This window comes from Eretmochelys imbricata, chromosome 1 (assembly GCF_965152235.1).
Source record: "Eretmochelys imbricata isolate rEreImb1 chromosome 1, rEreImb1.hap1, whole genome shotgun sequence".
NCBI classification, from domain to species: Eukaryota; Metazoa; Chordata; order Testudines; family Cheloniidae; genus Eretmochelys; species Eretmochelys imbricata.
Genome location: NC_135572.1, coordinates 313,907,330 through 313,921,899, shown reverse-complemented (window position 1 = coordinate 313,921,899; position 14,570 = coordinate 313,907,330). Strand labels below are relative to the sequence as shown.

At 42.5% G+C, this 14,570-nt stretch overlaps 1 protein-coding gene across 1 annotated transcript in view; it reads left to right on the top strand.

The window, feature by feature from the left end:
* CTTNBP2 (cortactin binding protein 2) overlaps positions 1–14,570 on the top strand; it is a 179,738-nt gene that overhangs the window by 48,229 nt on the left and 116,939 nt on the right. The window contains exon 2 of the mRNA XM_077834357.1: positions 3,223–3,447. Coding sequence (XP_077690483.1) covers positions 3,223–3,447 — 225 coding nt within the window. The remainder of the gene's footprint in view (positions 1–3,222; positions 3,448–14,570) is intronic.

Genomic DNA, 14,570 nt, shown 5'->3' with positions numbered 1-14,570 from the left:
AAAATGACAAATTGTATTTAATGTACTTTCTCCCTAACACACATTTAACTTTTTCTAAATGCAGGGAAACAGATAATTTCTTGGAAGTTGATCTGCTTTTTCCACTGAATCTGGCAGATGATCTCTAGAAACCTACAAAGTAGTGTGTATTTTAAAAAAAAACTCTGAAAAATGCATTTAAAAATATTTCTGTACGAATGCTATCTGTGCAGGCCACTCCTTGGTCTTAGTTTCCTAGCCTGGGAAAAGTGGAACTCTCCATGCACTTCAGGATTCCAGTCTCCAGTCCTTTGTTGAATTGGCCTTGGCATTTTGACACTCTTCCCTCAGTGCTTTTTGACACTGTTGTATCAGTGTTAGCATTTTACCTTGGAGTTTCATTGTGATTGTTGTTGTCTTCATTTGAAACTTCTTGCTTTGAATTACTTATATATTTCCAGGTCTTTATGGCATACTGGCCAGATTCCAGGAGTATGGAACAAGCATGCAACAAGCATGGAGCTTCTGGCATAGAGTGCCATCTCATAGATACAGTGGGAGCCTCTGCGTCAAATTTGCTGAGTGACATACTGACATGCTGCTGGCAGAAAGGGCTGCTGGAGTCCTTGCATCCAGTTCCAGCCATCTGCTGATGTATCCAAAACGCCTTGCTGGGAGCACCAATGGAGTTCCTATGTTGAGCTCTGGTCACTGACATATCCTGGGTGTGTGCATAAAGCACAGATGGGAGGCCCTGTATTAAGCTCTGGCTGCTCGCAGGTGCATCCTAGTTCAGCCATTGCATCTGGACTGCGAGTGCAGAGCACCAATGGGGAAACTGAGCAGTAGATCAGTTTTGATGTTTTAAGTATTTAGTAATCCTTAGCAATCTCAACATTGACAAAATGCTGTTGCATTTAGGTCATCTCTTGCCTGAAGAGCCATTTGCATTTGTATATGAAGCACTTAACCTTGATTCTGATGTCCTCGGCAGCCTCTGTGACAATTATCTTTTTATTGAACCCCAGATACATTAGTAGAACAGTTGAAATTGATGCTTTAATGAGTGAAGCAGCTAGCCTACGGAGTGATGGCTTCTGTTTAGTAACAGCAGATCTGATGCTGAGTATGTTTCTGCAGTGGTCCAAAAACACTCCTTTATGAGGATGAGGGGTATTCTTACTCAGAGGATTTGGTTTTTTTCATACAGGTCCTACGCCTCTTCATACTAGAAACCAACAGTACTGAACAACTTACAGACCTATGGTGTCCTGAAGGGTGATCCTACTTCAAACAAGTAATCAGGCCAAATGGTTCTTGACATTCTTACTTGCTATGTGCCTAAGCAGAGGGAAAACGTTATCATGCAGACCAAATCTTGCCCTGTTTCCAGTCTTCTTCTGGCATCCCAGAGGAGATCATATTTGCAAGGCATAACTTCCCTGTCCTCTGTGTAGAGGCTCAGATACGTCTTTCTACCAGTACTTATGGTAGCAAAGGCAAACCTCAAGAGATTAAAAATACAAGCATTCAAATAGGACTCGCATTGTAATGGGATCTTATTAACTGGCCAAGAGTTCTTATTTTTTCATCAGTCTAAAAATCTGCTCTTGGATAATCACTGAAAACCAGGGCATCTTTCTCCATTCCAACCAAGGAATCCTCTTCCTGACAAATGTGGCTTCTGAAGAATAAGGCTTTGCAGGCCTGGTGTGTCTAAGCAGATGGTCTGATTTTCCTGACTTATCAGAGATCCCCACTGGAGGGAACACAGTATCAAACAGAAAAGGTTTGTAACTGAGCTCCCTTTGTCCTCACATATGTACTACTGCCTTTGTTATCGCTGTCTAACTCAAAGTCTACCCTAACTTCTACTAGGTCTATTTGACAAATATTTTGGACGTTCAGGGACTACACTCAAGCAGACTAGTATCTTTACAACCTCTCTTCAGATACTTAGGAGGCCTGATGCTTTTCAACCTCCAGCCATACATTCCCTTGTGTCTGAGATCTTCTTTGGATCTTGAGTGAAATAGTGAAAGCTTTTCCTGAGCCACATTATCAGACAAATGTCAGGTTTTCTTTCATTTAAGTTCACTTCCCTGCTAGCAGTGAGTGGCTCATAGTGGTATTGTGCTTATAAACTTAGGCTGTGTCTACACTGCCACTTGCAGCACTAAAACTTCAGTCGTTCAGGGGTGTGAAAAAACACCCCTGAGTGACAAAAGTTTTAGCACTGAAAAGCGCCAGTATGGACAGCACTTTATCACTGGGAGCCGGGCTCCCGGCGATAAAGCTACCACCACTCGTTCGGGGTGGGGTTTTTTATCGTCGAGAGATCTCTCCCGGTGATAAAGCATGTCTACACTGCCCACATCACAGCATAGACATACCCTTTGTGCCTATTTCTGTACATACCAGCTTTTTCAGAATAAGGTGGGGCTACAAAATCTTTCAACATCTCTTCTCCAGATGGGGATGGGCTCCCACCTTTGCCTGTTATCATGCCATCTTTCGCACATCCACATGTCCAATCCTGTGAAACCTCACTTCACAAATTCAATGGGAAAGGTAGCTGATAAAGGTCACTAGAGGTGGATATTGGCTTTTAGGCAGTCCACCCAAATTTCTGGTTTTGTTTGAGATCTATGTGCTGCTGTTACAACATTGTATTCAGCTATGACTGAGCTAGAGCTCTGGGACCCTCCAACCCGAACCTGGAAGTCTACACAGCAGTGAAACAGACCACAGCCCGAGCCCCACGAGCCAGAGTGGAGTGGTGTGGGCCAGCTGCAGGTTTTTCTTTGCTATGTAGACATACCCCGAGTGTCATTCTTTTTTGTAAACTGAAATTTTAAAAATCATTCTACAGTAAAGAAATAAAGGGTTTTTTTTTCCTTTTCCCTTCTTTTCTTCTCTGCAAATCAGCAACTTTATAGGTTCTTCCTTCTATGGTATTCCTGAAACGATTCCAGAGAATTTAAATTTCTGTAGTCAAAAGGAGAAGACTTTGTTTGCTTACATGATACACTACTTTGATAAAATAAAATCAAATCTCTGTGTGTAATATATCTGACCACTTCTATTTAGATATAAATTATGAATAAATGTGCTCATACAGAATATTTTTTACAACTGTAAGTATTTATTGTCCTTCTCCTTTAGGTTTACAGCTGTTGTGTGTATGGATGTACTCTGAAAAATCCATTAATTACTGTTTTTGTTCATCTGTTTATATTTTAGGCACGGCGGAAGGAGGTTTTTATCCAGGAACGGTATGGGAGGTTTAATCTTAGTGACCCATTTCTGGCTCTGCAGAGAGACTATGAGGCAGGTGCTGATGGTAAAGAAAAGAAGTCCATCTGTACCAACCCCCTCTCCATTTTAGAAGCTGTCATGTCTCACTGCAGAAAAATGCGAGAGAGAATGTCAGCTCAATTGGCTGCTGCTGAAAACAGACAAAAGAAGGTATCATAGCTACTAACTTTTTAAGATTATTATCCACTTTAGTATTGTACAAACACTAATTGCTGATGGTATTTTATGTGCAGATTGCTGTTCCGTGAATTAAGGATTGCGTATGAATGAAATAAGATTTAACTCTTACAAACCCATGAACTATTTATCTCTGCAGTACTAGCTGTGCTGGGTTAAACGAAAGTACCACATTTGAACAGATCTGTTTTTTTGTTTTTTTTTTTTTAAATCCAACCCTGTTTCAGCCTAAAATAGCTGCTTTTACATAATTTCTGCTTTAACTAAACAGCATAAAGTACAGATATCATTTATTGATGTGTGAAATGAGGACAGAATAACTATAAACCAAGCAGCTCTGTTTTTAATACATTAGTAAATAAATTTCTATTTTAAAAACAAAGCGTATTTCTGATCCTTTAAAACATTAGGAATACAGAGAGAATTCTTTTGGAACCAACATAACAAAAAAGGATTGCTGTCATACTCAAAAAGAATTCTTTTCCATTTTGAAATTGTGTTGTTGATATGCAACGCTGGGTACATATCCACTGTTATAAAAGACCTGTGGCTAACTCAGGTCAGCTTACTTGGAATTATGGGGCTCGGGCTGTGGGGCTATAAGACTGCAGTGTAAGTGTTTGGGCTCGGGCTGGAGCCTATTCCCTGGGACCCTTCTCCCACAGGGCCTCAGAATCCAGGCTCCAGCCCGTATACACTGCAGATTTTTAGCCCTACAACCTGAGCCAACTGACCTGGGCCAGCTGTGGGACTTATTGCAGTGTAGGCATACCCTCTGACAGAATTTTCTGCTCCAGTGTCTCTGCTTTGTGTATGAAGAAACATCTGATAAACCATTCTTAATAAATTCTGTATGCTACCCTAAAAAGCAAGGGCATATCTAAGCTATATCATAGCTCTTAACAGTTTCCTTTTCTGAGGTTACTGGTGCATTAGATTCCAAGCTTGTCCACAAAGTTTTCTAGATCATCTTCCATTAATATCACCGTTTTTTTCCTTCAAATTCTATTCTTCAGCATAATTTACATTTGGCTTTCCATTAGTTTCTCGTTAGGAAAACGATTGCTAGAAATGAGAAATGTAGTACCACATTTTAATGAATAATAATAGCATAAAAGAGATGTTTTTATCTCAAAAAGTTAAGTAGTGAAAGGGTCTGGAACTGCAGTACTCTTCTCTGTGAATTCCTTTGAATAAATTAGGCCAGGTCTTCACTAGAAATTTGTGCTGGTTATAGTAAAGTTGGGTAAGGTGTGTATTGGGTTAGGGGTTTTTTTGGCCATTTTTTTATACTGGCAAAAACCCTGGTGTAGACACATTTATACCAGCATAAAGGTACTTTTCCCTATATTGTTTATTTTACTTTGGGGACTGGTATAAGCTATATTGGAAAAAGCACTCTTTTTTGACAGAATAAACTGTGTCTGCGTTAGGTATAACTAAGCAAGCAAACCTGTTCTAGTGTATTTAGACTATATGTTCTTCTATAGACTATGCCACTATATAAATCCATGGTACACCTATACCCTGAATACTACATGCAGTTCTTCAAGTAGATGCAGCAATGTATTTCATATAGGTGTGTGTGTGACCAGCGCATCAGAGTCAGAGAACTTTGCCTAGCAGTTCCTGAAGGGGCAGCGCTCGCATCTTGTGGCCATAGCCCCTCCCCTGGCTATAGGAGGTGGCACCGCCCCCTACCCCCGTTCCTTCTCACTGCCTGAGGCTGGAGTCAGAGCTCTGTGTGGTTTTCACCTCACAGTCCTTTCTCACTGGCTGAGAGTTCTCTTTGTGTACAGTTGTATAGTTAGTACCCTTCTTAGTGTTAGTTTTAGTTAGGACCAGTTATGGACCAGTATGTAGGCAGTCTGGCCTAGTAGTTAGAGCAGGATTCAGGTCTAGTGGGTGGAGCAGGATTCAGGTCTAGGTTGGGGAGCTAAGCCAAGGGTGAGCACCAGAGTCAACTGCCAGTTAGTAGAGCCAGGGGTCAAGGAAGAGAGAGAACCAGGAGTTAGAGCTGAAGTCAGATGCCAGAGCCAAGAGTCAAGCCAGAGTCAGGGTCAGAAGTCAGAGGCTGGGATTGGAGCCAGCACTGGTCACTGAGGATTAGCAGCGATGCATAAGGACTGAGAGAGGCAAGGATCAAGCACGGAGCAGGAGCACTATGGGAACAGGAGTGAAGGTGGGAGTAAGGCAGGATCCATAAGGAGAGCAGGAACAGGGTTGGGTGCAGGAGGCAGGCACAAGCAGGGCCCAATTCAGCCACAACAGGAAACCACCTTGTTGCTCAGGCAAATTTCCTATTCCTCCTCCTAGCTTAAATAGCATAGTTATACCAACCGGTGGAGCCGGGTGATCCTGCAGTCAGAGTTCCCATGGGTTGTGCCTTGGCTGGGGCTATAGCTGCTCAGCCCACCTGATTTCAGTAGCCATTGGGTAGAGCCAGGATGTGGTAGCCTTCTGCAGTGACCTAGGCTTGGGTTCAAGACTCGGGACATTACAGGACCCTGGTAGTGACCTGACCTGGGTTCAAACGCTGTCCATCATGGGGTGGGGGAGATCTCCACTTGAGGTGCTTGCTCTGTTTGGGTGAGGGTCACACCAAAGAGCGGTGTTCAATTTGCAATATTTCACAATATGGACTCAGGTGTCTAGAGACCTTTGTTTGAAGCAGCACTTCCTCGAACAGGCCATGGGACCTGTTTCAGCACTGAGGCCCACGTTGGATTGGATGTTGTCCTTGGGCTCAGTGAGTGATGGAACCCCGATCTGGGGCTGGTGTCTCCCCTTGAGTGTGCTGAGGAAGAAGTCTCAGAAGACCAATCAGGACCACTCCAGGTCTTGTGGAGACCCCTCTTCTTCCACTAAGAAGAGTACATACAAACTGGCATAGTGCTATTGCCGGCATGTGGAATGGATCAGTCCTTCAAACTGCTCCCCAGTACCATGTAAGGATGTGCAGGAGCCTGTATTGTTGACTGTGGTTCTGATCTGGATGTGTCTGTTGAGTCTGGTACTGAGGACCTTGATGTCGGCACCGGCTGTCTGCATACTGGTAGTTTGCAAAGTGGCAAAGGATCTACTCTGCCTATTGGTTGTGGGCTCCCCTCTAGTCCAGGACTTTGCCAGGATTATGGCATCCACTGTCTTGATGGCACCATCTGGGAATGTCACTGAACCTTTGGGTCTGTTAGTATCATAGCCTGATCTTTCCCTGCCACAGACTGCTGAGTTGAGGCCGGCACCGGGCATGGCACCAGTGCGCTTCTTGGAATCAATGTTGCTTTGGCGGCAGTCCCTGTCTTCCACCTCAGCCCCGTAAGCTGCACCAGCACTGCGGCTGACTTCAGTACTGACAGTGCTCCCAGCACGGGAGGCAACTATAATGTATTTGGTGCCAGCTATGCCACTTCCATTGTTAGCACCAATATCTCTCCCCTCTTGAGTGGCTGATGAGTCAGACTGGCTGTTTGCACCCTTTGCACCCCTGGCCCCACCCTTGTCCTCAGAGACCCAGGGTTCCTTGGGATCCAGGTTGGGGTTTTCCTCTTGCTCTCCATTGCCTGATCTGCATAGAGTACTGTTTTCAGAACAGCACTGATACCAAGATTGCCATCTTCCCGTAATATGGATGGGACACCTGGCCTGGAGCCTTCTGGTCACCAGTGTCACTAATGCCCTGTCCTTATCCCCAGGGACCTCTTTGAAATCCGTGGGAGGTTCTTTCATCTTGGAGGTTGCACTCCAGTGGCTGCGACCGATGATCTGTCACAAACTCAGGCATTGGATGAGAATCTATGGTGTCTGCTGGAGTAACCCGTCCTGGGTTCAACAAGTCAGGGGCAGGACCCATCCCCTGGCACAGTTAGCTGCTGCTTCATCATCTTCTGATGGTGTGTTGGTGTCCGGTTCTTCTTCCCCCTCAGTTCCTGATGACTTCAGGACCTACCAGGACCTTCTGCAGTACGTGGCTGCTACTTTGGGCATCCAGGTGGAGTTCTTGTAGGAGAATACTCAAAAGTTGCTGAATATTCTCCAGCTGCCTGTTCCAAGGAGGTGGCCCTCCCTATTAATGATGCACTTCTAGAGGCTGTAAAGTTTCTTTGGAGTACACTGGCTTCAGTGCCGCCTGTGGCAAAGCCTTCAGAGAAACACTGTTTTATTTCTATACAGGATTTTTATTCCCATTTGGACCATAATTCCCAGGGAGGAATTCAGAGCCTTTGTAGCTGAGGGCTGTCTGGTGGCCAAGATATCTTTGCATTCAGCTTTGGACGTGGCTGATGGATCGGCCAGAATTATGGCCTCAGCGATAACCCTGAGGGCTCCAAAATTCTGGCATTGCACCCGACATACAGCAGACTATTGAGAACCTGCCCTTCAATGGTCAGGTGCTTTATTTTTCCAGAAAAGATGACTGATAAAACTCTCTGCATTCATTTAAAGACCCTACAGCCACCTTGCGCCTGCTGGGCATTGCACTTAGCTTGTTGAGGGTGAATCTGGTGGCAATTTTGGAATTTCATCTGCCCCTCCATGGAACATCGGTGTTTTCCAATGGCGTGGCAGGAATGTTCTTAGCAGCTCTGATGGGACCTCCATTCAAGCCCCTGGCATCTTCCCTTTTTACTCTTTTGTGTCAAAAAACTGCATTCAAGGTGGCAATAACATCTGCAAGGAGTGTGTGTGTGTTACAGGCTTTGATGGCAGATATAGAAGGGTACAGCTTGCTCAGAAAGGACAGTCAGGGGAAAGGGTGTTTCCTTATTTATTAAAAATGTATACATTTGAATTGAGGTTGAGATGGAAATAAGAGACAGACCTGTTTAAAGTCTCTGGGTAAGGATAAAAGGGATAAAAAGCCAGGGTGATGTCATGATAGGGGTCTACTACAGACTACCAAACCAGGAAGAAGACGTGGATGATCCTTTTTTTAAACCACTAACAAAATCATTCAAAGTATAGGACTTGGTGGTGATGGGGGACTTCAATTACCCAGACATCTGTTGGGGAAAATAATACAGTATGGCACAGATTATCCAACAAGAATGTATTGGAGACTATTTTTATTTCAGAAGTGGAGTCATGGACTGGACTGTCTTAGCAATTGGCTGAACAAGAAGTAGGACTGAGTAGACTTGTAGGCTCTAAAGTTTTCCATTGTTTTGTTTTTGAGTGCAATTGAGTGCAACAAAAATCTACATTTGTAAATTGCACTTTCAGGACTTCAGATTGCACTACAGTACTTGTATGAGGAGAATTGAAAAATACTATTTCTTTCATCATTTTCACAGTGCAAATATTTGTAATGAAAAATAATATAGAGTGAGCACTGTACAATTTGTATTCTTGTTGTAATTGAAATTAATATATTTGAAAATGTAGAAAAACATCCAAAAATATTTAATAAATTTCAGTTGGTATTCTGTTAACAGTGTGATTAAAACTGAGATTAATCGTGATTAATTTAATTTTGTTTTAGTTAATCGCATGAGTTAACTGTGATTAATTGACAGCCATAGTATAATTCTATATGTAGGTATATATTTGTCTTAAAACTTTATTGTAGGTAGCATGCGGGGCAGTATGTTTAATCCAGGTTACTAATCATATCCATTCTAAAAGATCTCATGCATTTGTCAAGCTGAAATTTTTCTTGTGTGCTCTAAGCCAGAGAACAGTTTTGTTTTTCAAAAAGCTTTAGCTAACACAATTCAGATACCTTTGAGGACAAAGAAAGTGGGAGAAATACACTTTTTTGCCATTATAAAAATCTTTTTCTACTTTTTTTGCCAGATTTATTGCCTCATTGGTTTTGAAATTCCAAATAGCAGATGAAAAAAGAAAAGGAGAACTAGTGGCACCTTAGAGACTAACAAATTTATTAGAGCATAAGCTTTCATGAGCTCAAGCTCAGTTCATCGGATACATACAGTGGAAAATATAGTGGGGAGATTTTATGTACACAGAGAACATGAAACAATGGGTGTTACCATACAGACTGTAACAAGAGTGATCAGGAAAGGTGAGCTATTACCAGCAGGAAAGCCGGGGTGGGGGAGGAACCTTTTTTAGTGATAATCAAGGTGGGCCATTTCCAGCACTTTACAAAAACAGTAGGAGGGGAAATAAACAAGGGGAAATAGTTTTACTTTATGTAATGACACATCCACTCTCAGTCTTTATTCAAGCGTAAGTTAATTGTATCCAGTTTGCAAATTAATTCCAATTCAGCAGTCTCTCGTTGGGCGTCTGTTTTTGAAGTTTTTTTGTTGAAGAATTGCCATTTTTAGGTCTGTAATCGAGTGACCAAAGAGATTGAAGTGTTCTCTGACTGGTTTTTGAATGTTATAATTCTTGACGTCTGATTTGCATCCATTTATTCTTTTACGTGGAGACTGTCCAGTTTGGCCAATGTACATGGCAGAGGGGCATTGCTGGCACATGATGGCATATATCACATTGATAGATGCGCAGGTGAACGAGCTTCTGATAGTGTGGTTGATGTGATTAGGCCCTATGATGGTGTCCCCTGAATAGATATGTGAACACAGTTGGCAACGGGCTTTGTTGCAAGGATAAGTTCCTGGGTTAGTGTTTTTGTTGTGTGGTGTGTGGCTGCTGGTGAGTATTTGCTTCAGGTTGGGGGGCTGTCTGTAAGCAAGGACTGGCCTGTCTCCCAAGATCTGTGAGAGTGATGGGTCATCCTTCAGGATAGGTTGTAGATCCTTGATGATGCGATGGAGAGGTTTTAGTTGGGGGCTGAAGGTGATGGCTAGTGGCGTTCTGTTATTTTCTTTGTTGGGCCTGTCCTGTAGTAGGTAACTTCTGGGTACTCTTCTGGCTCTGTCAATCTGTTTCTTCACTTCAGCAGGTGAGTATTATAGTTGTAAGAACGCTTGATAGAGATCTTGTAGGTGTTTGTCTCTGTCTGAGGGGTTGGAGCAAATGCGGAAGTATCATAGAGCTTTGCTGTAGACAATGGATCATGTTGTGTGGTCTGGATGAAAGCTGGAGGCAAGGAGGTAAGTATAGCGGTCAGTAGGTTTCCGGTATAGGGTGGTGGTTATGTGACCATCGCTTATTAGTACTTTAGTGTCCAGGAAGTGGATCTCTTGTGTGGATTGATCCAGGCTGAGGTTGATGGTGGGATGGAAATTGTTGAAATCATGTTGGAATTCCTCAAGGGCTTCTTTTCCATGGGTCCAGATGATGAAGATGTCATCAATGTAGTGCAAGTAGAGTAGGGGCATTAGGGGACGAGAGCTGAGGAAGCGTTGTTCTAAGTCAGCCATAAATACTGTGGGGCCATGAGGGTACCTATAGCAGTGCCACTGATTTGAAGGTATACATTGTCCCCAAATGTGAAATAGTTATGGGTGAGGACAAAGTCACAAAGGTCAGCCACCAGGTTTGCCGTGACATTATCGGGGATACTGTTCCTGACAGCTTGTAGTCCGTCTTTGTGTGGAATGTTGGTGTAGAGGGCTTCTACATCCACAGTGGCTAGGATGGTGTTTTCAGGAAAGTCACCGATGGATTGTAGTTTCCTCAGGAAGTCAGTGGTGTCTTGAAGATAGCTGGGAGTGCTGGTAGCGTAGGGCCTGAGGAGGCAGTCTGCATAGCCAGACAATCCTGCTGTCAGGGTGCCAATGCCTGAGATGATGGGGTGTCCAGGATTTCCAGGTTTATGGATCTTGGGTAGCAGATAGAATACCCCTGGTCGGAGTTCTAGGGGTGTGTCTGTGCGGATTTGTTCTTGTGCTTTTTCAAGGAGTTTCTTGAGCAGATGGTGTAGTTTCTTTTGGTAACCCTCAGTGGGATCAGAGAGTAATGGCTTGTAGAAAGTGGTGTTGGAGAGCTGCCTAGCAGCCTCTTGTTCATATTCTGACCTATTCATGATGACCACAGCACCTCCTTTGTCAGCCTTTTTGATTATGATGTCAGAGTTGTTTCTGAGGCTGTGGATGGCATTGTGTTCTGCACGGCTGAGGTTATGGGGCAAGTGATGTTGCTTTTCCACAATTTCATCTGCTAGGAATGTTAATGAAATTATTCTTTGGGATGCCCTTTAAACTTACTTGATTCATTGTTCTGTATAAAAGTTTGTTGGGGGGGATCTTTAAGTGTATCTCCCAGTTCTCCCTCAATGTCATAATGCAGAGGTGGAGCCCAACTGCATATGCGGTCAGCTGGCATTAGTATGATTTTAAAGATATATCTTCACAGGGAAAAGGATTAGAGAGTGATCTATTACTTCTGTTAACAAGGGGCTTGACAGGCCTGATCCAGCTCATTAACGCTGTTCCCGCAAAGAAGACGACAAACCTTTCAGATAAAAGCCTTATATATAAAGATATTTTACAATAGAATGAGAGAAGAAAGTGGTCTTTGGCTTTTGAAGAGTGGAGTCCTTTCAGCCAAGAGCAATATTTGGAAGCAGGACGAAAGCAACCATTTTTGAAACTTGGATGAGAGCATTCCTGGGCTGCAAGCTAAGAACTAATTTTAGCTTGATGTGTCAGACAATAGATGCTGCTAGTTGACAGCTCAGTGTAATTAGATCAGTTGCATGACACTTGAAACCAAACTTTCTTCTTTATTTACATATGCTTTGCCAAGTCATTATGATAAACATGCTTCATTTCAGCATTTTGGTTCCTATGCATAACAGTCTGATGTATTGCAGTATTAGCTGAGTAAAACTTGCTTGGTTCTTGGTGATTCTACAGTTTGAATGTTGATGAGGACAATGTTGCATGCTTCAGCTTATTCACAAGTTAGTTATCTATGAATTCATTGTATAAAAGCTATTATTAAAGGATGGCTGTTTTCCCTTTTTCCCTAGATGTTAATTTGATCTGTGAGCTCTGAAGTGCCTATTTAAGGGTTCTGAGTTACTAGCAACTTGAGCTATATTAGATTATTATCTGTGTCTGTAACAACTTGAAAATAAGTTAGTTTTATTTCAGTTAACGTACAAAACCAACCTCCCTCCCAACATGCAGTAATGCTCAGTGTAATCTATTGTCTTCAGTTGGGTTAACGTAATATGGGTAGTCTGCAGAGGACTGAGACATTTTCTTATTGTAAAATAATCTACAGTGTCAGACTCTGTCATATGTACCTTTTCAATGACTTTTTTCAGTCACTCTAGCAACATTAGTACAGCTGTTGCTGGAGAGGTTTGCACATGAAGGTGCTAATTCCTAAGTGGTAAAATGGCAAATGGAATGACTTTTGCTGGACAAGGAGCATGATTTTCTGCCTGTGGTTGACTGTAACTGAAGTCTCAGGGACAGTCCTAATTGCAATCTGATAAATCACGGTAAATTAATCTTTGCTGGTGTACTATCATTGACAAATGCTGCTGCTACTCTTCACTTAGCAGTGCCTTTGGATTTCCTATTATCCTTTTTATACTGCTACTGAATACTCTCTTGTTAATGAAGAGCAAACTAGTTTGGGCCAATGGAGATGGGCAGGATGGGTTGTGTGATGGTGGGTGTTGCTGTTAAATCATCATAGGGCTCCTGTCACTAGTAAATCTAGAGCTTTAGTTTTAGCCACTGCAGTCTGAGGACCTCTTTTGATATGGGAGATCAAAATGAAACTTGTAATGTAGGAGCTTGGTTAGTCATAATGTCTTTGTTTTAACTTGACCATCCTCATGATGATCAGGCACACCAATAAAATTTTACTGTATGTAAAACATCTACCACAGTTGTTAACATCTAGGGTGATAAGATGTCCCAATACTGAGGGCTTTGTTTTTATATAGGACCTATTACCACCCCCCCTTCTCCACTCCATCCCAATTTTTCACACTTATTATCTGGTCATCCTATCAACATCACATACACCCACTCTCCCCGCATACACTTTTTTCCCTCTTTCCTCCTCCCAACAAGGCAGAGGAAAAATTTTCAAGCAAGAGAACACTAATTATAATAAGAAAAGGAGTACTTGTGGCACCTTAGAGACTAACCAATTTATCTGAGCATAAGCTTTCGTGAGCTACAGCTCACTTCATCGGATGCGCATCCGATGAAGTGAGCTGTAGCTCACGAAAGCTTATGCTCAGATAAATTGGTTAGTCTCTAAGGTGCCACAAGTACTCCTTTTCTTTTTGCGAATACAGACTAACACGGCTGTTACTCTGAAACTAATTATAATGTTGGGGAGTTGAGACAGCCTTATCATTTTACCAGCATTTCGTGACGATTATCCCTCCAAAAGATTTACCTAACATTCCTTCCGTTTTCAGAGTTCTCTGTTGTGTATCTGAACTGGACTTACCAAATGGGTAAAATGTAGCCTCCAAAAATGAGCGACAGCAAGTGGAATCAAACTTCTGACCTGCAGTCCTTTTCCCTGTTCTGTTCCCCTCCTGATGTGATGCAAGTTTTGTTTCCACTAAATATTAGATAACAGTAGAGGACTAACTGAACAGCCCTAAGAAAAATTGTATTTATTACCTTTGAAACAAAATAGAGGCTAGTGAGAGAGAGCGAGAGAGAGGGAGCGCGAGCACACATGTAGAAATAAGGAAAACATTTCAGAAGCTGTCCAAGAAACTGTCAGTCTTCTACTGGAGGAGGACCTGGGATACCATTGGGTAACAGCAGGCTCCCTCAAAAAGTCATCATACTGTAATTACTTTCTTTTGATAGCAACTAAGGCCAAAACCCACTGACTTACAGATGAAATGCTCCATATCCCATTACCAATCCCCTGCGCCATCTGTTTCCCCAGATTACAGTTTACATGAAATATATTCACTGTACAGTATCTTCTTACAACTCTGAAATGAGTGTCATTTATCATCTCGTTTAACATAAAATCCTTCCTACCTCTGTAGTAATCAGCAGTGCTGAAGTGAAGTAGTTATTCCAAGTGAGCTCATTTTAAGTATATTGCTGTTTGCTCTGACCCTCTATAGATCAGCTCTTAATCCATCTGTGCAGCAAACTGTTAATTGCTGGAAAGTGAAAAATTCTAGTAAGATGGAAGCAGGAAACAACTTTCTTACTGAAATCAGAGTGAAGCTTGCAAGTTTGTAAGCACTAGACTTTTAGTTGCCTGTAAATATTTTC